This window comes from Manis javanica, chromosome 9 (assembly GCF_040802235.1).
Source record: "Manis javanica isolate MJ-LG chromosome 9, MJ_LKY, whole genome shotgun sequence".
Lineage (NCBI taxonomy): Eukaryota > Metazoa > Chordata > Mammalia > Pholidota > Manidae > Manis > Manis javanica.
Genome location: NC_133164.1, coordinates 56,141,996 through 56,167,198, shown reverse-complemented (window position 1 = coordinate 56,167,198; position 25,203 = coordinate 56,141,996). Strand labels below are relative to the sequence as shown.

The window sequence follows — 25,203 nt, the reverse complement described above, 5'->3', positions numbered from 1 at the left end:
AAATCTTTACAATACACAAGTAATAGTTTACATGTTTGAAATGAGGGAATAATTGAGATGGAAATGCTTTAAAAAGCAGGAAAGGGAACCCACAAATAATTATTTTAAGTCTTCAAATGGACGAAGGGAACAGTGTCCTGTTTATTAGCCAAACATACACTGGAGTCTGAAAATGCCACTTCTTCCCTGATCATGTAGTCCAAAATAGTCCCACCTGGTTCTTTCCCTGAATACCACTTACTGCCATTCATCATTAGGCATCTCTAGCTTTTCCTTCCCTAGACTAACTGCAGGTCTATGAAGGCAGGCGCCACACTGTCCTCACCTCTGCATATGGAGACTCCAGCATGGAGCCTGGTGCTCATTTACTTGTCTATTCACTGATTCACCTACTGAGCTCCTCCTACCCTGGGCCAGACACTGTCCTGGGAACTAGGGATACTACTTATAAAAGAAAAAGTAGAACAAGGTCTTTCTCAGCATTTGCTGATGGAGGGGAGAAGGACAAGGAAGAAGCAAACAAACAAATAATAATAACCAATAATTACTGAGTGTTTTCATATGCCAGGCACTGGTCTATACTCCTTACATATTTGACTCTCAAGAGCCCTCTGAAATGGTACTATTATCATTTATATTTTCAAGTAAGGAACTAGTGCACAGACAGGTCATGAAACTTGCCATGGCGACAAGGCCAGGAGGCAGAGAAGCAGGAATCCCAGCCGCGGCGGTGTGGTCCCAGGCCGCTGTGCACATGCTATACTTACCACACACAGAGACGAGCAGTGGGAAGGGATGAGCTTGTCAGCAGGTCACAAATATGAGCTAATAAGTATTTCTTACGTAAGTGAATGAATAAAATAATACAGCACATCTTAAGTCAGGAAGTGTGAGGTGTGAATGCAGGACTTAAAAAGCCTTTAGAAGTCTCTGCAAATGTGTCACTTCCTTCCTTCACACATCCCTGTACACTGCCTTCTCCCTCTATCTTCTGCAGTGGGAAAATTGGGAAGATTTTATGAGATTTTTTTTCTTTAGTCAATATAATGAAAATAATGGTTATAAGTGTTTTTTCCAAATTCTATCCCTGTCTGTTAATCATTGCTCTAAGATATTCATATTACTGAACAGAATTTGCTTTCCATCACCCTGCTTTTCAACCAGGATCTTTCCTTCTCTCTCTCTCTCTCTTTCCTTCCATTATCTTTCCTTCTCTCTCTCTCTCTTTCCTTCCATTTTACCTTTCACCAAGAACTAAGACACCACGCCCTATTATAGGCCCTATTAAAGTCACAGAGCTGAAAGAAGTGTTGCAAGGAGTCTCACGATGGCTCCATAGGACTATAAATGTATTGGTTAAGGGACCACAGCCTCAAAGCGGCTACAGCTAACCAGGCCACCAGGGAGAGACAAAGTCTTCCAGGCTGGGTGGGTACCACTGATGCCCTGCAGACAGCTGGGAGAGGGAGTCCCCAGGCACTGCCCAGGACAGGGAGTACGAGGAGGACAGCGGTGCAGCAAGCAGCCCCACCCTCAGGCTGACAGACCAGGGAAACAGGGAGACAACTGTGTCAGCCAAGAGAAATATTCCTTAGATTAGTGACAGAGACAGATGCAAGTCCCCAGCTTGGGTGGATGGCGATTGGGAGCTGTGAGAAGATCCCTCTTCTCCAAAAATAGTCCCCTCTTTGGAGGCATCATAGTTCAAAAACCAGTTACTACCAATGTCTCTCGCACAGACACACACACACACACACACACACACACACACACACACACACACACAAGCTAAATGCCATGTATTTTGAATTTATTTTAATTATCACAGCAACCCCATGGGACAGGTTTTATTATTTTCCCTTTGCAGATGAAAAATCAGAGCTCAGAGAGGTGCATGAATTGCCCAAAGTCACCCGACTAATACATGATGGAGCAGAAATTTGACTTTGATCTGTTGGACTCCAAGGCCATTAACTGAACTGCTATCAGGTTTTAAACTCTTTGGATGGTTACAGCAAGAAAGGGATGGAAGCCAGTGACAAATGCATGGTGATCTGGGCACTCTGGTATTTCATTCTGGGAGAGTTCTCACACCATGTGCGTTCTATGAAGCTCCAGAGCCTGCGAGATGATACCCACACGCACACAGCTAGCACATCTCTGCTTACCAAGCACACAAAGGGCCACGTGTGGAAGATTGAGTTGATGCCCATCACTCAAAAGTCTACACTTGAGTCTCTTCTGGCTCTCATGCTAACATGCATCACTGTGAAAACCACTGACAACTGTTCTCTTGGCATGCAGTACACTCAAGAGAAGCATTCTGCTGATAAAAACGAAAGTGGAGGGCATATTCTAAGATTCAGGGCCCACACCTGATGCAGACCTGGCCTCTCACCACATTGGGCTACCTGCACAAAGAGCTGCGATACGCCAGGTGAGCTGGGCTGGTAGAGAATGTGTTTGGATCAAGAAAATTCTAATATACTGTAACATAATTTTTAAACATAAAAGAATTCCTTTTTTGTTTGTCTGGGTATTTTAAATAGTTAATTACTCTGAAGGGTGAGCTCTACAGTGAATTTTAATGGTCTACGAAGCCATCAAGGAAAGGACTGGCCCAGGGTAACCAGCCCTTAGCTTTTAATTCTTGCACTGAGAGGCGCAGTTAGGAGTGGGGAAATAGGCTGACTGGCTATCAGCACAGCACCTGAAACATTTGAACAGGAAATACTAAGTCATCCTCTCTTGTCTTTTAATTTTAGACACTCCTGCTCCACTAAGAGTAAAATTCAGAAAGGGATAAAGTAAAAGATAAGCAAAAATTCTCTGATTGCCATGCCATTCACAAATCTACTCCACCTCATCTCTATTTTTACACAGTCTCTTCTAAAAATCTAACATTTGTTATAGGTTCCACCCTTCCCTAGTGGAATACTTCATACACTCATGGTCCTAACAGAATAAAGGGAACTTTTTTTCCCCCCTATAAACCTATAATTAATTGAAAAGTTTTGCTACTACTAACCAGCTAGGCCCTGGAGAGAGTAAAAAAAGAAATAAAAGCCTCTGGGGAGAAAAAAAAAAAAACACAGAGTTCCTCAAGCAGAGAGCAAGGCATCTCTAGGGCCAGAAAAACCTGGTTTAATTTTGATGTCTCCACTTATCAGCTCTATGGCCTTGAGTAAATTATGTAAACTGAGATTTGGGTTTTTGGAGACCATGATATCTAATTCTTAGCACTGGGGTAAGGGTCATGTGAGATAATACATTAAATCATCTGTGCTACATGATGCAGTAAAGGCACAGTAAACATCAGTGTCTCTTCTTTTCCATTCTCTTCAAAGACTTTTCAAGGAATCAGCAAAGAACAAGATGTGACCTCTCAAATTAAACTGGATTTGTGTCCCAGTTTCTCCACTTAGTATGTGATCTTGGGCATTTCTCCCTGAGCCTTGATTTACTAATCAAATAGGGAGAAAACATACTTACTCCCTATAATTGTTTTGGGATTAAATGAGAAAAGCCACCTGAAGTGCACTGCACAATACCTGACTTAATAAATAAAGCAATTATCATTCCTACTGTTATTATTATTAATTGGAGTGAAAAGACATGACATTAAAGAACAATTAAGAGACAACTCAATTACTTAAACCACCTGCTACAGACCAAAAGTCTAAAGTTGGGAGAAGATGGAGGTAAAGGGGGAGCAGGAGGCTGGGGTTTGGGACCTCATACAAGAAGCAGGAGTTGAGATTTTGGGATTTGTGGCAGGGATGAGAGAATTGGAGTTTTATTTTTTGTTGTTTTGTTTTCTGTTCTATTTTATTTGGCAAATGCAGAGAGGAAAGGAAAGGTATGATCAAAGGCGAAGGAGAAGCACTTAACTGGAACATGGGGGACATTACAGAACAAAGCAGCTGGAGCAACAGAGCCCATGAGGGGGTGTGAGGAAAACCCAGTAGGATAATCAGGGTGGCGCCAGATTCCGGAGGCCCGTTAGATCCGCATCAGGCAGCTGACCCTGGGTGCGCAGGCAGGGAGGGCCACAGGAGGAGGCCAGCAGGGCGTGTGCCTGATCACAGTTGTGGTGTAGGAAGTCTGGAAGTGATATGCCACATGGTCCCAGGGCTGCAGGACACAACCAGGGAGCTAGCCAAAAGTGTTCCACTTCTCCCAGGAAAAGGCGGTTCATTCCAATTGACAGTGTGCTTGGTGGGAAGGACAAATGCTTTAGAGTCGGACAACTGAGATTCAAACCCTGACTCGTCCGCTTTTCACATGGGGATCTTGGGCAAGCTGCCTAACATCTCTGAGCCTCAGTTTCTTCACTCAGTGAAATTTAAGTTAAAGGACACCTATTATATAGGCTGATGGGAAGAAAGAGATCCTGTCTGCAGTGCCGGGCACCTAGTAGGTACACGAGAAATGTTCTTTGGCCTTGGATTTATTAGCTAACATTCCAGTGACCTTCGAAAACTTGGCTTAATATCAGTTTTATCTAACAATAAAATAAAATAGCACTCATCAACAGAATTTGGATATTTTATTAGTGTGACTATACAGTTAACAAGCTGTTACAAAATAAATAAGATGATGATCAAAGAATCTACTCACTAAAATAGAAAAATCAGTCTTCTAACAGTAGGTATCGATTCGGTCATAAAACCTCAACTATTCTGTGTTTTAAAACAGTCTGTCAGGAGAGGATAGGCTACACACAAAGATCTCAAAAGGTATTGGGAATGGTCTACTCCTTCAGTTGAATAACAGGTATACAGGTATATTTTTAGTCTACTTTATTAAGATATAATTTATTATATACAAACAGAAGACATCCATTTAAATAGTGGAGTTTGATCACTTCTGACAAATACATACACCTGTGCACTCACCCTTACAATCCAGACAAAGGTTTCCATTGTACCTTATACCTCCCCAGGCACTCCCCTCTCTGCCCCCTGTCCCAGCTTCCTGTCTGTCCCTGTGTCTATTTTACTGTCATCATTTAAATCATGCCTACCTTTTGTATAGACCCCTTTCTATGTATGCTATATTTCATAATTTAAAAATGAATGCTGTATTTCGCCCATTAAAATTTACAACAAATGCCAAAGACCTTCCTGTGAGGGTTTCTTGGTGTGCAAGTTAAAGAGACAAGCCCGCCAAGCACTATCATTCCTTCCAAGGGCAGCAGTCCCGGCAGATGAGGGAGATGACAGGATAAGCTATTCTGATTCCAGGCCTGATTTGACACTGACTGGCTGGGAGTAGGGGCAAGTCATTTTACTTGTCTTCATTGCAGTTTATTCTTAAAAGATGGTGTCTCGGGCTCCATATGAGCAGAGTGACTGTATTATTTATCATCCAAATCGGGATGTGTTAAAAGGAGGTGCCATTTTTCATTAGGCCAGGGCAAGAGATACAAACCAGACTGTCCCCAGCAATCCTGAATTTAGGATGACACTTATTTATGAGCATCCTATATGAGCACCCCTTGTGATGTCTGCAGTGATCGTATGTCTTTTGAAAAATGAAAAAGCATGGCATAGAATTACACAGAGTGATATGTTTGAAAGTGGAAGTCATTACCCAAAGGTGATGGGACTCATCCAGCCCATCTACCATGCGGCTTTAAGAGATTACAAACAAGGCTGCCTGGCTGACAGAGAGAAGGTGTCTAAACATTGAGACACAAGACAGTACACACATGGAAACTATGAAATCACTTTGGAAAGACCCAGGCTGCCTGATTATGAAAGCACTTAGCTGGGGTACCTGTCTTTGTCACTCACTCAAGAGGCAGGCATTAAGGCTATATCAGGGTACATTGCCACAGAATTTTCAGTGTGTAGATTTCATACTGAGATACCAAGTCTTCATTCACATACTGATTCCAAGGACTCTGGGGGTGGGGATGGGGGAGCAACAGCAAGTCTTCACAGCTACCAGCTGAATTTCACTAAACAGATTGGACTTCAGCACATTAGAATTCACCAAGTTATAGCATGGCACCCTTGAAAGTACCGCATAGATACAAGAAAGCATTAATTGTAAATACCTGAACAAACCACAGCTAAGAGTTTCTTATAAGACTATGCCCTCTGGAATGACTAGTACAACTAAAGTTAACTCTTATTTTATTCAGGCTTTCTAAAGACCAGAAAAAACTGTAATTGCCTTAAATTGCATGTAGAGATTATCACCCACACCTCCGAGGGAACAGCACAAAGACAGATCTATTTGCTTTCAAATTGCAGAGATTCCTTTGAACTAGATCACTTTGCATAAACACAAAGAAATGTGGTTATTTAACCATAAACTGTGCTTTCATTTTAGCCAAAATGAGCTGCTGTTCTATTTCATTTATAAGACGTAAAATTAATTCATTGAAGAATCTTTACTACAGAATAACATGCATTTTTAGAAATCAAATCAATTATTATTACTCAATAAAATAACTTTTAGAATATAAGCACTTACCTTACAAAGGGAATGTTCTAGAAGTAAACTACTAGGCCACTTACCTAATGGCCATGTCAACAGGAGGTAAGAAAATCCAGGAATCTTTAAATGGGCTGTTTAATTAGGTCACATTTTCTAGAATCTAACAAGATTTATACCAAAACTAAAAACCCCTAATATGTATTTGCATTTTAAGTAAAAGACACCTTGGAGAATTTTTAAAACTAGCAATCATTGCTTGCTTGACAACATAGTTCTTAGAAATGGAGCCGATAACTGGCCATTACAAACAGGTAGGGATTAAGACTAGAACTCCCCTTGCATAAACCTAGGTCCCCTATATTCACTTTCAAATGAGTGGGAGAAATCATCTTAGTCTAAAATGTGGGTTCAAAGATCCTTGATCTTTGAGTCACCCCAAGGACTGCCTCTCACAATGCTCTAGGGCTTGATTCTATTGCAAAATCTGGTCCATTATACAGCCTGGCAAGAGATTCCAGCACTTCTTCAACAAGAGCTCTGAGTCCAGTTTAGGATCTGTCTTTACTAGATCTATAAACATATTCAGCTGGTTTAACTGATAAATTTCCTTCTCAGCAACAAGGACACGACCTACCTTGAAAGGGAGTTGTGAGGATTGAATGAGGGGACATTCTGAAGGACCCTGGGCCCAGACAATATCTCCCTTTCAGTAACTTTGGGGTGATAATGAACCTATTGCAAGGCTTTAGTGAAATAACTTCTGATTAAAGTTCAAAGTAAATTCTGTGAGAAAAGAAGACATATGTTTAAATCTATACTGTATATTTATTCTTAATCTTTGCCTCCTCACAGATATTTTCTCACTTCTTAAAGACTTATTTGCTATACATCTTCAAAGAAGTTGCCAAGATCATAAAAAAGATTCACAAATTGTTTTTGGCCAAGAGCATAAAAAGGTGATCCATTTGTTTATTTATTTGAACTAGGAAAAGCTTTTACATCAACGGCAGGATTCTCCCAGAATGTGGAGAGCTACACTCCAAGCCCTCCTCTGAGTGTCCGCTCTCCCTTCCCAGCCCTCAATCCCAAGGCCAAGAACAAGTCTTGGTCCCCAGCCCCCTGCACCTGAATACATAGTGTGACATTGGTATGGGTCCCAGTCCTCACAAGGAAGAAGCTGAACTTATCTTTCTCCATTAGCCTCAGTCCCCTCAGGATTTCTTTGTCCTGGTAAAATCAAACCAGAGCTAAGAACACTGTTATGTTGAGGAATGAATGGAAATCACCCAAGAACTCAGAAGGGGCAGTCCTGGCTCTACCACTCATGAGTGACATGACACAAGGGAAAGCATTCACCTTCTGCTCTGGGTTCCGGCACTTGAAATTTAGCTCTGACTATTTAGAGCTGGAAGAATCAATACCGCCTACTCCACCGTCCTCCAAAGACTGTCAAAAGAATAAAATCACAATTATACATGCTGAAAGCAGGTATACTCAAGCTTTCTGGACATTAAGATCATTTTATTAATGTTGCAATATTTCTAGGAATTGAATCTTTTTGTGCCTTGTAAGATCAAATCTCTTTTCTAAAGGTAACAAAGGATAACAAATACAATGGTAAGCGTGAATGCCAGGCATTGATCTAAGCACTTTACACATGCATTCATTTACTCCTCACAATAATCCTATGATGTTTAACCCCCATTTACTGATGAGGAAACTGAGACACAGGGAGGTTAAGTACTAGCTGTGTCCTTGTGAACCAGGGCGAACACCAGCCACAGTGTGCTTGCAGCCATTATGCTAATGATACATGACAACTTCCAGTGATTTATTTTACAGAAGAAAACTTTGACACATAACCCCAGTGGGACTCTAGGAAGGCCAATAACATCCACTGATCACTCACTCTGTGGCAGACCAGAGCTCTGCTCTGGTACTCTATCTTACCTCATGAATCCTCACAATAACTTGAAGGTGAGGAGTATTTTTCTTTTTCTTTTTTTTAATGCAAACCCTGGTGTGTTTCTATAATGGATCATTCTCCACAGTGAAAGCAATTAAACTAAAGATAAGGCTTAATGGTTAATCCCCCCCAACAATATGTTCTACAAAAGATGTCTATCAAAACTCTGTTTTTGAACACCTAAAGCACGTCTATTTCAGTGTACCTGTCTGATACTGCTGTGTGGCTCCATTTCTTTTTTTTATTATTAGTATCATTGATATACAATCTTATATTGGTTTCAAATGTACAGCACAGTGGTTCAACAGTTACTCATATTATCATATCTTCTCCCCCTTAGTGTGGTTACTATCTATCAACGTAGAAAGATGTCACAGAATCATTGACTGTATTCTCCACGCTGTACTACCGTCCCCATGACCAGCTTACATTGTGATTACAAATTATTGCGCCCTTTATCCCATTCACCCTCCTCTCCACTGCCCCAACCCCTTCCCCTTGGTAACCACTAGTAACTTCTCAGTGTCTATGAGTCTATGATGCTGTTTTGTTTCTGGGTGAAAAGTATTTTCACACTTAACTAATTACAGACCTGAAGTTTAGACAGATTCAGTAATTTGTTTCAAATTCTAAAATTAATAAAATAGGGAGATAATATATGAAAATATCAAACTACAGTTGAGATTTGTTTCAATCCCTGCCTTTCTTCCTCTAGGGGCATCTCCTGAGCCAACTCCTCTTGGGTCTGGAGGCCTCACTGAGCCCCGGAGATGAACTCTCTGAGTTATGCCAACCCTTGCTCCCACTATCAGTGGGAAGGGACACCCAGTCTTCTCAGCCCACTGAACAAGGGGCCTTGAAGAGGGGAAGGGAACTTCCTGACACTGGTTTAGAATGGCCAGAGGGCAGAGAATTATCCCCAAGAAGCAGCTTCTTTCACAGCCTGATGCCAAGATCTGCAGATTCAAACCTTGACCTCAGAGCTGAGGTTGCATTTATCCAAAGAAACAGAAAGAAACCACCACTGACACAAAGGCCCACCTCTGCTAGGGTTAAATAGAGGCTTGGCTGGAGAACCAAAACACCACTTACTCCTTTATTTTCACAGGAGAATGTATTCCAAATTCTAAGAAAAACCTTGCTATGAAAGGCTGTGAACCTCCAGTTTGTGAGTCAGGAGCTGCCCAACATGTCTTTTAGTATCTGGAGTCCAATTTGCATGGGGCCCATACATGTCCCACAAACCACATGCAGTAAAATCCTGGGCTAACGCATTCACTCTGTAACCCCTATTAGCTTTGTATTTTATTCTCCACAGCTTTGAGCCATGCGTTATTCAAGGTTTCACAGTATTTTTTTGTTCTTTAGGGACCTTCCCCATGGCACGTCTGGGTGGGTTTGACCCAAGAACTCTAAGGAGGGAAGGAGGTCTTCCATCCATCCCAATGTAGCCTTCGGGCTCCACAGAAAACAGCTCTGCAGGGTGAGGCTGAGGATCTTTGTGTTGCGTCAGGCACCTGCCCCCTGCTGTGTGACCAAGGTCAAATGTCTTAAGCTCTCAGGGCCTCAGTGTCCCAGCTGTTAAATGAGGGAGTGATGTGAATGGATAGTTTCTAGAGATCTAAACTCCCTCTTCAGGCTACAGTAGTCAAGAAAGGTATTTCAGAGACAGATGAATTTGAACCAGATGCAAGAGGTTGGGAAGAGCCTAGAGAAGAGCTAGAAGAATTAGGAGTTAGGCAGCTCCTACTACAGTCAAAAGAGAATATTAGCAGGAACTAAATTAGGTAACATTATATTGCATATATTTTTTATACATATATTTACATATAGAGCACCTGGAGCAATACCAGGCACAGAAAAAGCATTGGATGACGTCAACTGTTTCTATTATAATCACTGTCCACACAACAACTCTGACGTATATATCATTCCCATTTTACAGGTAAGGAAACTAATGCTCAGAGTGTAAGTGATCTGGTCAGAGTCACACAGTCTGTAATCAACAAAGCCAAGATAGGGGCCCAGGTCCTTGAGGCTCAAGAGACCTGATGTTCGACCTCTGTGACACATTGATGAGAGAGAAGGGAAGTCCCACTGGCTGAGGTAAAAGGCTGTGTCTGAAAGCCTGTTAATGAGAATACTGCACATGTACAGTACTTCCAAATACATCATTTCATCAATCCTTATGCAATTCTGCAAAGTCTAAAGCAGAACTATGCCTGATTTTCTTAATCACCCACAGCTCCTTACACATGATAGGTGCTCAAAAACAATTTAGTTTTACTTTATTTACTTATTTCAAGCAATATTTGATACAATAAAACCCCCATCCCTCTCCTTCAGAATTCATTATAACTCAGTTGACTCTGCATGTAATATTGCTTTTCAAATACTTGGAAATGTCAATGTAAGTGACCTTATCTTTGTTTTCATGACTGTTCAGATAGAATGATTTGAGGGACTAGCCAACCAACAAAAAGAAGATTCTAAATTTCTTTGAGAATCTTGGTAAGAGATGGTGAGGTGGGGAACCCAGAAGGGCCTGTCACCCATTTTTAAGGGTAAATGTGGTTCCTCCCCCACCACAGCACGTTCACTTGCTCAATAGCATTTACTGATTAGGCAGGAGCAATGTGGGCACTGTACTGGATCCTGGGAATGGGATGGAGAACAAGACAGGGCTGGTGCTGGCCTCATGGAAAGACAGCCTCGTATGGATACAAAGTCACTTTACCCTGGCTTGGAGGAGCCGTAGTTACTAGCTACACCAAGGGTGAGTGCATATTGGGCTGAACTGCGTCCCCCTAAATTCATATGTTAAAGCCCTAACCCCTAATACCTCAGAACTGCTTATTTGGAGATCAGGTCCTCAAAGTGGTGACTAAGGGGTGAATGAGCTGATGTGGATAGGCCCTAATTCTCTGTGACTGGTGTCCTTATAAGAAGAAGATATCCAGACCCACAAAGAGAGAGGCACTCACACACAGAGGAAAGGCCATCTGCACACACAGGGAGAAGGCCAGACAGGTGAGACGCCGATGAGCCAGGGAGAGAAGCCTCAGGACAAACCACCCTGTCGAAGTTTTGACCTTGGACCCTCAGCCTCCAGAACTGAGATAATAAATGATATCGTTTAAGTCCTCCATCTGTAGTATTTTGTTCTGGTACCCCACACAAACTTATACGGTGGGTTATGCTGAGAAGTAAAAAGATGCCAGGTGAGAAAAAATAAAGTCAGCACCAAGAACATGGCAGGGGATAAGCAAACTGTGCACAGGTAGGAGATGACATCATATCGGATCCCAGATAATGGGTTAAGAGTACAGATGAAGAGTGGGCCATGAGCAGAAAGGAGGAGATGGGAGAGTGTACTGACAGTAATCTAGCACTTTCTGTGATAGGCATGGAGGGCATATATAAAAATAAAGAAAGCCCTGCCTAGCCAGATTCACATACCAGTAAAGGAGGAAAACACATAAACATGGGAAACACAGCAAAAAGAAGGCAATAATTAACAAAAAATGCATAAGGAAATAATGCAAAGGTGCCTTAAGGCTACGCATGATTCTGCGCTCAGACCTGTAAGGCGGGCTGCCAGGGAGGCTCTCTATTTTGAGCAGGCTTGGGGACTGGACAAAATCAGAGTAGGGTAGGTAGAAAAAAGGGAGCCGAAGGCCATGTAGAGGAAGGCGGAGCCAGGCAGTGTGCGCCTGATGTTACCTCTGCCCTTCTCCCTGTTGCCTGCAGAGAGGCAGTGGGTCAGGTCAGCAGGAAGCTGAGGAGCTGGGCTACCCACGCTGATGCTACTCCTAACGCTGTATGGCACCAACAGCAGGAACATGAGAGAATGTCAGGCAGATACATTAAGAAGTAAAGCATGTCTCGCACTGCAGGGGTTGGCTGTCAAAAACTCAAGGCCACAAGACAAGCTAGAGAATTAAAAAAAACTAAGAGGGGGCCTCTTTTCTGCCCATTTGGGGAGAACAGTGACAAAGGAAATTCAAGGCTCACTGAGTTGGATGGAGCACCCCCAGCCCTGATTCCTCTTTCAGGGTCTTAGGTTCCCACCCAGCAAAGAGGCTGAGGAAGAGCCACAGGAGGCGAACACCAAGGAAGACCCAAAAACTGTATAGCCTGACCCTGGTGACTTAAAGATGTCCTGGGAGAGTTTTAGGAATTGTAAATAATTGAGCTGGCTCAGTGTCAATATCATATTAACAGAGGAGCAATAATTTCTCATAAAACAAAAATATAAAATATTTGTTATGCAAATCAAGCAATTGTTATACAAATTAAGTAATTTGTTATGCGATCATAATCTAATCATTTTCCCCCATGTATATCCTCCTTCACAGCCAGTGAAGGAGGATACAGTCAGTAAAAACCATGAATATATACAGAAATCTGATTCTAAAGGCATTTCCCCTCAGTCGTATTGCTGGAGAAAGCATGAGAAGCCAAACCCTCACAGTCCTTCAACTTTCTGTTCATGTAAACAATCTTGCTTTATTTTTGAATTACTCTGTGGCAACAGATGGCTTCCAAATGTATGACTCCCTACTACAGTATATGGAGGCACTACTACTGACCTCTTAAATGAGATGAAGAAAACACAAATATGTGCTTCAAGCTTGTGTCTAGCAGGCCTACTTTTCCTCAAGTTTATTTCTTTCTTTTCCTTCTGGCTTTTTTTTTCCTCTTGGTTAAACAATTCACATTACACAGGAAAAAACCTATCAGAGATATCATAGCAACTGCGAAGTCTGGTGCAAGAAAACTTGCATGCAACAAAAACACAGTAACAGAAGCCTCCTGACTTCCTATAAATTAAACATAAATGAAGGCATCAGATATGTAAATATAGTTGGGTTTTGTGTCTTACATCCTTAAACCTTTTATGATAGATTATAATCTTATAATTATGAAATAATCACTGCAATTAATACCAAATAACCTTAATGCCAACAACTGGCTCAATCACTGAAAGAATCCACCAGCTGATGGCATGACAAGGTCTAAATCCAGGCCCGTTACCCCTATGTCCCTCTAAGGCAGAAGTCTAATTTTCCAAAAAGCTAAGCCAAATCTGGAAAGTAGTGTCATAAACAGGTTTTTGTTGAGGCTTAGAAAAAAGTTCAAATTATGTGGCCTTACTGATGAACCTCCAGCCACCTTAAGATGAGTTAACAGCATTTCTGCCATTTAAATTACCAAGCTTCTAGAAAAGCATATTCAATACAGCACCTGGGGGGAGATGACTTTGGAAAGATATTAAGAGAAAATAAATGTAGCCCATCTAAACATAAAAACCATATATATTTGCATATGGTTTTATGTTATATATATGTATATATGAAAATACACACAAAGGAGGGAAACAACTTAACTTTACACAAGCAATGATGAAGTTGACTAACAGGACAGAAAAAGTCTTTGTACATAGCAGAAGAACAGCAAGAGTAAAAGGAAGCTGGCCTCTGAACTGATCAACAATCAGCAATGGGTTTCAAAAGGTAACAACTCTTTAAATGCTTACACCAAAGGATTACCAAGCCACAGCATGAAATAACTCAAGTTTGCATGCAACAGAGCTCAAGAAAAAAATCTTATTCAATAATTTCAATAAAGAATTTTAAATGGTGGGGTGTGCCAAATTTTGGTCTGATAACATACACTCACCATAAGTCAAAAAAGATGTCATAGTGACTGACAAACTATCCAGTAGAATCATTCCAATGATGAAGGTCAAACCTTGAGCTGATCCTTTATAAACTGGCACAGACCAAAAATTCCCAGAGGTTTTGTGGCCCATACCTTCAGCTATTATTCTAGAAACATGATTAGTGTGCCCCTACCTTTTTGATAAAGTGCAGCCTGTAACACAACCAATGACGACAGCAGCACCTTTGTGGAGACTGGTTTTGCCAGCCACAGACACGTGCAAGAGCATCTTTGGACCTGATTGGAGCCACCATATAGAGTCCTAGTTGTTCTAAAAGCTTCTACTATTTGAAGTCTTCTACCATTCCAAACCTCTTAACAAAGAAGAAATGTATCAACAGAAGAAAAATTAATAATCAGAAAGAAAACGGCATGACTAAGTGTTCATGAATGGAGAAGTATGTGGAATATGTGTAATGAATACAGATATCATATGATAGTGATTACCACAATAAATGACAGAGCTGTTAACAAATTTAATTCAGAGCTGAAAAATAACTTGAAACTGGATATAAAAAAACACACATTTTAAGAAAACAGAATGATTTAAAAAGTTTCATTACATTTGCAGTGAAAACCCTTATGCCAAAATTATGAAAGAGAACATGTTCTTCAGAATGAACAGACTTATCAAGTCCTGAATTCCAATGACTAAAGCGTGCTAATATCCCAAGGACTCGGTTGCTGTAGGATGGGAGTGCGGTGCAGAAATATGTCTTCAGCAGATAAGCCTGCCCACAAATCTCAGAGAAAATTCTCTTAATCTGGACAGCCATTTGAGTGAGCTAACGCAGACACGCCAGGGCACCAGTCCTATAGACTGACAAATCCCAGGCCTTAGCCATCTCCAGAGTCCTTAAAACTGAGTCCTAATAACCTGGCATTCAGTTACCCCATTATATGGTGGCTAGTGGGGTGGGAAGATATAACCAGAGGTACAGATTTAAATGACTTCTCTTATTTTTTATTCACAAATCTTAGCCTGTCAGGTTCTCACTCTCTATCCTGGAACCATCTCCCCAACCACAGAATGTTTGTGGGCACTTCCATTCCAAACCTATCCATCCCATACAACCAGACCCAAATCCTACCTTTGCTACGAAAGTCTCTCCAAATCAGCTTAACTGAAATGGCCTCTTCCTCTGAATTTTGTTGACAATGTTTACCTATGCCATTTGGCATCTCACTCGGACCTGTCTTGAGGCTTCCCTGGTTTCCCAGAACTGTTACTTAGTGTCTCATGCATTCCTGTCTTGTCTTGCCTTCTGCACCTCCTGTTGTACACGGCAATCACACACATGGGATCTCGGTGAGTATTTTTTTATGCTGCACTTCTATATTTCTGCCTGGGTAAGCTCTTCCCATATAGTCTTCCTGGGTCCAGCCACCTCAAAGATATTGCAATGATGCACTCCACTCTCTCCTCAATAAGAACAACCTTCAATAACTGTGCTGCACACCAAGTCCAAAGGCTTCCTTTTTATTTTCTAGACCCTCCTGCAATCAGCCTAACACAAACCTTTCTTTTCATATACTTCTTTTCAGTCTGCTTGTTTTCAGTCATATTTTCATACCGTTTTGAGTGTCTGCATCCCAAAATGACCCTACTTAAGAAATCAGCCCTAGAAAAACAGTTTGCTTTCCTGATGCACCTAATTGTGTGTGGGCCCAGTTTTATGTTCAGTTTATATTCATTACTTGCTCTTATATTTATTATTATGCTCTTGTTGTTACAAGTTATCTCAGGTCACCTTGTATATTTCTAAAACCAAGATACTATGTTTATCCTATAACACTTACTATTCATTCTGCAAAATCAATTTCTTCATTTTTCTCCCATCCCCGTCTAACTAGAATGAAAACTGCCTAAGAAGGGATATAGAGAAGCTCTATTGGGCACTGCTGTATCCCCGGTACCTAGAATGGTGGTTGGCACACTGGTTGAATGAGCCTCCAGACAGCCTCCCAGATTCTACTTCTCTCTACCCCTTTCCTGTTTAATAGGAATCCGGTCAAGAACCTAAATTCTCAAGTGAAACCATCAGGGTCCAGTCCTTGCTCCACTGCCTAAGTAGGTGTATGTATGACCTTGAGCACATTACCTGACTTATCTCCATGGCAATCTTCCTAGCTAAAAATGAGGATACTAAAGGGCTTCTGATGGGTATCAGGTGCAATAATGTAGATTCAGTACTTGGCACAGAGGGAAATGCACGCACAAAGTGCCATGTGGCTCCTTTGGCCACACTCCTCCCATTCAGCCAGCGCCACCTGTGCCACCACACCTGCATGGCTCAGCCTCTTCCCCTTCTCACCTACAAAAGGGCAGCAAACTCTTTTGACTCAAATCTGAGTAAATCAGTAGGTTCAAAGTAAGAGCCTGAGAGGTTTTTTCCCCTCTGTGTATTTCCTTCATACACAGAAAAATGTGTAGTACTTGAGTGACAGAGCTTACACACCAACTGAGCCGCCCAGGGCCTCTGTGTTTCTGTGCTGACATCTGGGTTTTCAACCCCATTCAGATAAGCTACATTGCCCAAGGAGAGTTACTGTCACAAGGCATGAACATTTTGGCCTGCGTTATACAGCTGAACAGTGAGAAAAAAGCTTTCTATATCACTTCCTGTCTTACAAAACTAATGAAAAAGTACACTTTACATCTTAGGTCTTTAAGGATCTTCATTGTGACATTCTGATTCTAAACAATAGTCTGTAAACTAAATATTAACCCAGGAGAAACCACTATCTTTACTGTACTGTATATGTTACCACTCACTCTCTGCTCCACGAGACTCTTTACACGTAGGAAATGTCAACACTGTGAAAAGTGGAGGTAATTTTAACTCTTGCTCTATTTTGATTTTTGTTCTTCCAAATAACAGTGCTCAGTAAATACTTCTTTAGAACAAAGGGCAGAATACATTTGGTTTACACCCAGCTTTTGACCAAAGGCGAAGATGTGTGCAGAAGCAACTTTTTAACACATTGGGGTAGTCAAATTTCATGTAAAATAGCTAGCTACACAGAACTCTTTATCTTTATTGGGTTGTTCTAAGTTTCTACACACTTTGGTAGCATTCCCTTCCCACAGTTAATACTACATTTTTTGACAGGGAGTTAATGTTAAGCCTCTGAGTTTTCACTAGTTAGAATTTTCTGAGTATTAAACATGTGCAAGTAAGGTTCGTAATTTAAAAACTACAAAACAACCTAAGCTCACCAACAAGCAAGGAAGAGAAGAGAACAGGAATATTTTTAAGCATTTACTTCACATGGCAAGGTCGTAACTGAGAGAGGTGGTCTATGCTTTTAAAAACACGGGTCTTCTCAAAGAAATGCCAACACAGCAGACACATCAATTTACCCAAGTTTAGTAATAAACATCAGCATAACTGAAGCAGGTAAACAACCTCAAGTCCCCCTACTGAACATAAAAACACCTGTTATTATTGGTCATTCCAACTCCATTTTCTGCACTCATATCCAACCCTTTCATAGTTCATGGTACACTCTATGTCAAAAGAGTACTAGAACTTAACTTTTTTAAGTTAATGATTGAGGCAATTCTTGGAATAACTTCCACTTGAGAAAATGTAACTAAGAGATCCTATCAAGAGACTCCCCAGTTGTTGACAGCTCAACTCTGGAAATTCCCTCCTTTTTGCCGGTTCTGACTATCCCTAAACCCAAATTACAAAGTTTCATGACCTTGAAGAGCCGCCCTCTTTGCCTCCAGTGAATTCAGAACTTTGTCTAAACATTCATTAAGACTCTAGAAAATGTTTATTGAATTAAAGGAGGGAAACGGCACCGGAAATCTAGCTCCCTAAGCCGACTGCTTCTGCTTCGCCCCCACAAAAAGAAACTGGGAGATAGCTGAGTGTCAAACCAGCTATCCAAGGAGTCTGACACCCGGTCCGTGAGGTGATGACAGACAGGAGGCTTGCGGAGAAGTTCCCAAATGGGGCACCCACTATTCTGGAATACGTTGGGCGCTTGCCTAGATACAACTCCCTCCCACACACCCCACCCCCGGAGGAGCTGAGCCCGACGGTAGGAAACCAAGTCAGTTGTTCTGTAAGAATCCCAAGGCCCGAATCGCGTTTCACCACCCTCCTTCCTGTTTATAGATCCCGCTCCAGTAACTCTTAACTAACGAAGAGAAAGAAGAAGTCTCGGAAATTTGTCTACACATGACAGAACTTGAAAAAATTGGCTGCTCTTTGGCGCGAGTTACAACTTGTCAGGCTCACACTGGAAAACCTGCTCACTTTACTTTTTTTTAAATATGCTATGCCGTTCCTTTTAGGACCCCGCAAAGATCGGGTAACTGAGAACTAGGCAGCCTCCGAGGTAAGAACCAAACCGTGTGGGCGGCTTAGCTAAAGGCAAAGAACAAGGGCGCCGACCGCCTGCAAAGTGGCTGCCGGTACGGATTCGCGACGATCGCAGCGCCTCTCCCCGCACAGGCGCAGGAAGAGGAAGCCTCCTCCCGTCCTAGCGTCTTCCCCAAGTTGCCCGGTCTCTCCACGACTTCTCAGGGGTACTTCACCGCATCACGCCGATGCCCGCAGGTCGCCCCAGGGCGCACCACCTTTGTTAGGTGTCTGCGTTAGGACGGGCGACGCCTCGGCGCAAGGAGGGCTTGCCCTGGGGCGAGGCGCAAACGCGGCGCTCGGGTTCCCGGGCCCCTGCCTGAGACCCAGGAAGCCGACGCGGCCCCCTGAAACCTCCCACTTGCACTGCGCGCCCGCAGAGCGCCCGCAAGTCCCAGCCCCGCGGCCACTTCCCCGGCGTGGCCCGAGACCCGCGCTCTCGGGCACAGCGACCGGGCGCACCCCAGCTCTTCCAGCGCTCTACGCCGGCCTCCGGGTGAGGCGGTGGCCACCGTGCCTTCTGCCGGGCCCGCCTCTCCCGCGCCCACGCGGGTTCCTTACTCGGGAGAACACTGGCCGATGGACAGACGCCCAGCGACACCGGATCCCAGACTGGCCACAGCGCCAGGGAAAGCACGACAGACAGCTACCCACGTCCACTGCCGGCCCTCGACCCTTTCTTACCTGCCTGCACGGTATCAGAGAGGTCGTGCCCAGGGGCTGCTGTCCTGGGAAACTCCTTCAATTTCCTGGCGCTGAGGTTCAGCCCCCCGGAGTTGGCCGCTTCCTCCAGGGCGCGCTCGAGCCCCCGGTTCAAGGGCAGGTTGAAGACCCCGCCGCCGCCGCCGCCGCCTCCCCCGACCCCGCCGCTGGACCCGGTTCCTGCGTGGTATTGATGGTGCTGGTGGTGGGGATGATGATGTGGGTGCAGAGTAGCCACCGGGAGGGCAGGAACGAAAGGCTGGGGTTCGCTTCCCGGCGTCGCCATCTTCTCCCGCACCCACCCCCAACCCCGCCCCGCCGCTCCTGCGGGGAGGGGGTCACAGCTTTCCCCCGGGAGGGGGATACGGCAGCTCGGCCGAGAGCCTGCAGTGCTCCAAGCAGGATGCTGGAAGAAGAGGGTGTGGCAAGCGCGCGGAGTGGGGGGCGGACGGGGAGGCGGCAGTGGCAGCTCGGTCGCGAAGGTTTCCTGTCCCCAGGAAGCTAAGTACTGCAGCCGCGGCGGCGGCAGGCAGCGCGCATGTGTCTCCTCCCGCCCCTGCTCCCTCCTCTGTGTGGCTCACCCCTCCTCCGCCGCCTGCTCTCTCCTCCTCCTTCCCCCAAGCTGTCAGCCCAGCCGCGAGCTTTCCGCCGCCCCCGCTGCGTCGCTTCGCGCGGCCTGCCAATCCCGGCTGTGGGGGGCTGGACGTCTGCACGCGGGTTCTCTTTCATTTACACGCCGAACGCCCCTGGGTTTCTTTTTGATGCCCAGGGTGTTTTAGGGAAGAAGAGATTTTAGGGGGTCTGAGAAGACGGCGGCGAGGCAATAGATGGGATTTGAAATACGGTGAGATCACGGGAGGTGAGAGATTATCTCAACTATGCGAACTGTATCACGCTTTTTGACTCAGCGATCCCCAAGACAATTTTTCACTGTAGGGGTAAGCCAGCAGACGACCCCTGGCATCTGGGCGCCGACAATGAGCCAACGCTGGTCTGGGTAGTCTACATTATCACATGAATCCAGGAGCCCCATGAGAGGAAAAATAAGAAACTTGTCTAAAGCAAGCCACGCAACTCAGAGGTCAAGCTGGATTTGAATTTGTAGCCCTCCACTCTAGGGCTGCCCTCCTTCCTGTATAGTCCCTGGCAGAACCCCAGAGCAAACAGAAGTTGGGCAGAAGGGTCCCTGAGCGTTTCTGAAGTATGAAACCAGACACAGACCGGAAGAACTTTCAAAATGAGGGGAGTTTTTATGGTGGACGGAATCCACTGTCATAAGAGAGAGGGGCTGGCTATTAACTGACTAAGCCCCGGAATTGAGTGGTGCAAGGAACGGTTAGAAGTTTGCGCCTGCGCACAGGTATTGTCCGTGTGTCTTCGTGCACCTTCTTGACCTTCTGGGGCCTGGGAACCGACATGGCCACTTGCATACTCTGCCCAGACCAAGGCTGGCTCACCAGAGGCGACAGAATATCTGACACCATAGGGCAGACCAGCTGGAAGATTGGGAAAGTCCCACTCTTTTCCTAAATTTCAGCTCCAGCTTTCTAGGGCCGTTATTTTTGTTCGATATCCATGGTTTGATCATCACTGAACAATTTAGCTAAGGGAAATGAGAATGCGAGTTAAGTTCGAAAATAATACGACCTTCAATGTAGGAGGGCCAGTCTTTTAAGTGATAAAGCGGAAAGGTGACGCCTGGGTAACAGGCTAGAACTTTTGATTTCATGGATTTAAAGTCTTTCTTCCCTAAAGGCTGCATGATCTATATCCTTGCTTTGATTGTGTGCATAGTCTCACTTAATTCCTGCAGGATTCTCGGCTGAAAATAAAACATTGTAATCTCCGCGGAGGAGACAGGCGCCACCTGCTGGTATCCGTCAAACCTCTCACACCAACCTGTTTTCCCCTCAGCCTCCCCAACTTTTAAAAACTAGGTTTAAAGATTAATATTAATATTAGTAAATGAAAGTACACTTAACATCACTTATTCAAACTAACCTACCTTCCTCTTTCGTCACTGGTCTTTCCCCAGAAGGCGAGTGAGAAAGAGAGAGACAGAAACAAATTCCAGTTAGTCTCCAGCTAAAACCAATCTGTGTGACCAGCATGTAGGGTATGGTTGAGGATGTCTGACAGACTGAAAACTTAGTTCAGACCACCAATTGTGGCACCTATAGAGCATGTATTTTTTTTTTAGATACCACAATTTATTCTTTAGAGAAAATGATGGAATATGATTTCAGGATTTGCTTCATAACAAATGATCAATCCTTACATTATGTTGACCCAGTCAGTACAGCTCCCTTTACCTTCTACAGATTACTAAAGTATGAACTCCTTAAGGGAAGGAACTATTCATCTTTGTAACTCCCTCCCCGTATCCCAGAATCTAGAAGAGTACTTTGTACATGATGAGTGCACAAAGAATATTAGCAATTAAACACTGCACTATAGACCAAGGATTTTACAGGTTGCCGTTTGTTGGTACATCCTTGCAATGATGTCCCTGAACAAAGGCGTATTTCTTTATAATGGGGGAGAGTAGTTGACCCTTGATGCTGACTGATCTTTATTATGTCTAAATATTCAAGAAACTTGACAAGCCATTTTCTCTGTCTTGCTTCTTCACTACTTTTTCAACAAGGTGGACATCTCTGCTTTGTTTAATACCCTTTTTTACTTCTTCTGAAAACAGTACCCTCTTCCTGTTCCACATTCCCCATTCCATATATTTACTTCACTGATAGCAGGTATGCTATTACATCCACTCAGCTAGCCATCTTGGTTAGTCCAAAAGTGGACTTCTGAGCAAATGATAAGAGCACCCAGAGGAACAGAGTCTCCTGCTTGTGTTCAAATCCTAGATTCTAGCTGTTCCTCGCTGGCAGCTTTGATTTCTATGAGATATCCAATATATTTATAACACACTTTCTGTTTGCTTAAGTCAGTTTTATTTGATTTTCTGTCAATGCAGCCAAGACTTCTAATTAATATATTCAATTTACCATAGCTTTTTATCATTGCTTTTTTTTAACTCTGGTTAAAAAAAATACCATAATTTTTATACCCCCTTGTTTTCTTTTATTGCCTTATTTTCCGATAATCCACATAATCTTTTTACAAACTATTTTTTTATGCTTTCTTCTCGCTACCTTCCAACCATTTCACAAAGTTAACAAAATTCAACTGATTCATAAAATGGAGGAAATAGAAATACTCTCAGTTTAAAATATTGGTGATTAGGAAAAAAAATGATCAGCTTCATCAGTAAATCAAAAAATCTCAGGACTTATTTTTTTTATCTTCTTCTGCTCAGAAAAGATACCAGATCATAGACTCTTCCACATTTAAGACCCACCCCTTTAAATCTTGCCTGAAAAATGGAGCTGTAAACAAGCTTATAAGAATCAAACTTATTAAGAATGGCAGATGAATGTGAGTAGGAATTTTCAGTCCCTACCAGCTTCTCAGAAAATTATCAAGAATACCCTTTCAGAGGGAGCTCCAAGCACTTGCCGGAAGGTGAGCGTGGTCAGCCAGGTTTGTCCTTCATGGCTCTGACTGGCCCCTCCTGCCACAGCTAATGGCAAAAGGGGCTGACACATGGTCCAGGCAGGTGAGTTCACCCATCAGACTCTCCTGAAAATTTAAGCAAAAGCACACAAGATCAAAACCATGTAACAACTGTCATTTGACCCCAAAGGCAAGTAGGGTCAGGGTTTATTCATATGTTTTACCTTGATATTCTCCAACCTCTCCAGTTTCCTGTTTCCTAAAGAGAAGGGCAAGAATATTCCCTGATTAACACGACCCTTTTCTGGTTACTACCTCCACATGCTCTCAGTACTAAAGCATGCTCTTTATACTGTATTTTTAAATATTTACCAGTAAGTATTTATCCATAAATGATCAGGGTATGTTGAATCTATTAGCTTTTAAGTACATTCAGGGTAACACCAACATGAATTTCTCTGAAGATAATAATACTATCTTGCACATGTTTAGGAGATTTTGCTAACATTTTAAAACACTAATCTGAACCAGTTGGTTAATGACGAAGTGACCCTAGCAAAATGAGAAAAATTAGGACAATGTCCTGAGTTTTCTCACAATGCTGAATGCAGTTTCAAGAATTGCATGTAAATGTTGGACTGTGTTATATCAGCCAAATGTCAATTTTAAAAATAAGAAAAAATAAACAAATGTTGGACTGTGTATATACAGGTGGGACTACTACTGAAAAAAATGGAACAATAGTAATAATGATAATAAATTCTAGTCAAATAATTCTACCCTTATTGGCATAAAAGAAAAGAGTCAGCTCCCAAATTGATTTTTTTAAGGTACTTACCTGTTATATCAAAAAGCCTATGAACTACTTACTTAAACTCTGGTTTTCTTCAAAGTTAGTCATACTTAGCTCCAGTTACTTGCCTTCAGGCACTTTCTTAAGCTTTGCTCACACTAACTGTAATTTAATGTAATGCCTACACATTTTTGTGAGAGTGTATGGTTTGTTTGTGTCTCTTTCCCCATTGCTTTTCTATTTTCTAGATATTCTCATTTCCAGAAATTTTCATAAGTCTGAAAAGAGGATTTGTTCACCTTTAGATTTTGAAATATTTCACCACTGACTATTGTCCAGACTCAGCATTTTTGTCCTCTCCACTCCAAGGCCTCCCAAGAATCCCCAACCCTCAAACAGAGGCTCGTTTTTACTTCTTAGGGAGCAAAGCCACAACAGCCGCTGCCATGTTGCCCGGCCCCACTCTGCCTCTTTCTCTCCATTCTCCTGGAGACAGAAGCCAACCTCTAGCTCCTGAACCAGGGAGACTTTATTTGTGTCTTCTCTTCCACTGCAGTGCCTATTAAACAAAGAAACCACAAAACCTGGGCATCAAGATTCTCCAAGAAGCTGCCTTCTAGAGCCATTCTCTGAATAACATTGGAGGAGCTGCCTGTGAATGAACAAGTTATAGAAGCTTTAATGTTTGTCCTATTTTATAAATATAATTGTTCTCATGATAAAATGCCAATTTTATGTACTTTTTTATTTTTGAACATTTTTAAAAAGTATGTATATGAGATATAATAGCAGAAAGACATGTTAATGTAAAACTTATCAGTCATAATAGCATTTTGAAAGAACCTATGAGGAAGATTTAGCTTGTACCCCTCAGGGCAAGAAGCTGATTGTAATGAAAAGAATTTCTTTGACTTAATGAGGTTGACATTCCCTTAAATAAGTTATAAGGAAAAAAATGTCAGAAGGACCAATACCTGACCTTCTGTTTCCTGTGTGGTAGTTTCTTAAGTTTCTGGAAAGTAAGAACTGAAGGGTACCAGATAACAGGACTTGAATTTGTAAAGAAATGTATTTTTAAGCAACTGGCTTTTTAAAGATATGAATGTAAATATTAGATCATAGATAATATTAGATAATAGCTTGACTTGGTTAGGTTCCCCTAAATATTTTACCTACTCTTTATATTATGTTATTGGTTTATAATATAATGCATATTATGCTATTGGTCTGTATTATAATGATTACATGACATATTTAAAGGCACCAATTATTTCTTTATAAATAAATAGTTTATCTTACATGGATAAAATTGAAGCAGCATTGTCCAGTATGTGTTCCTCTTAACTTTCATTCTCCAGTCTGTTAATAGGCATTGTGCATAAAGGGTTTCATTGCCAAAGAAGTTTGGGTTAATAAGGAAGTTTAGAAGTTATTTTACTCTGGGACCTCTCAGATTCTTTAATGTGCTAATACACATTGCAAATATACAACAGAGTGAGATGCTTTACATCCAGCTTTTCTTTTCTCACATATATTTCATCAATAAATCTCTTCTTGCAAGACTCTTATCCGTGGACCATACATTGAGAAACCCTAGATTAGGATAATCTCTCTCACTGATGTCATCTGTAATATATCACAATTTAACAGATCAAAATTTGCTTCTAAATCAATAT

The 25,203-nt window shown here is 42.4% G+C and overlaps 1 protein-coding gene and 1 long non-coding RNA gene across 8 annotated transcripts in view; one reads left to right on the top strand and one right to left on the bottom strand.

Moving 5' to 3' along the window:
- LRCH1 (leucine rich repeats and calponin homology domain containing 1) overlaps window positions 1-19,727 on the bottom strand; it is a 197,901-nt gene extending 178,174 nt beyond the window's left edge. For 2 of the 7 annotated variants that reach the window (XM_073212642.1, XM_037001975.2), the window contains exons 1-2: window positions 19,201-19,339; window positions 7,807-7,896 (exon numbers count right to left, since the gene is read on the bottom strand). Coding sequence is in view for 4 of the 7 variants with exons in the window: in XM_037001971.2 (XP_036857866.2) it covers window positions 19,201-19,504 (304 nt within the window). In the remaining 3 variants the exon portion in view is untranslated. Of the gene's footprint in view, window positions 1-7,806; window positions 7,897-19,200 lie in introns of all 7 variants that reach the window. The other 5 variants (XM_037001971.2, XM_037001973.2, XM_037001972.2 and 2 more) reach the window with 5 other exon arrangements.
- A 17-nt stretch (window positions 19,728-19,744) lies between these two features.
- On the top strand, window positions 19,745-24,841 carry LOC118969040 (uncharacterized). The gene is made up of 2 exons (XR_005056930.2): window positions 19,745-20,578; window positions 24,084-24,841. It is a non-coding gene; the product is annotated as an uncharacterized lncRNA (long non-coding RNA).
- Window positions 24,842-25,203: the final 362 nt, after the last annotated feature.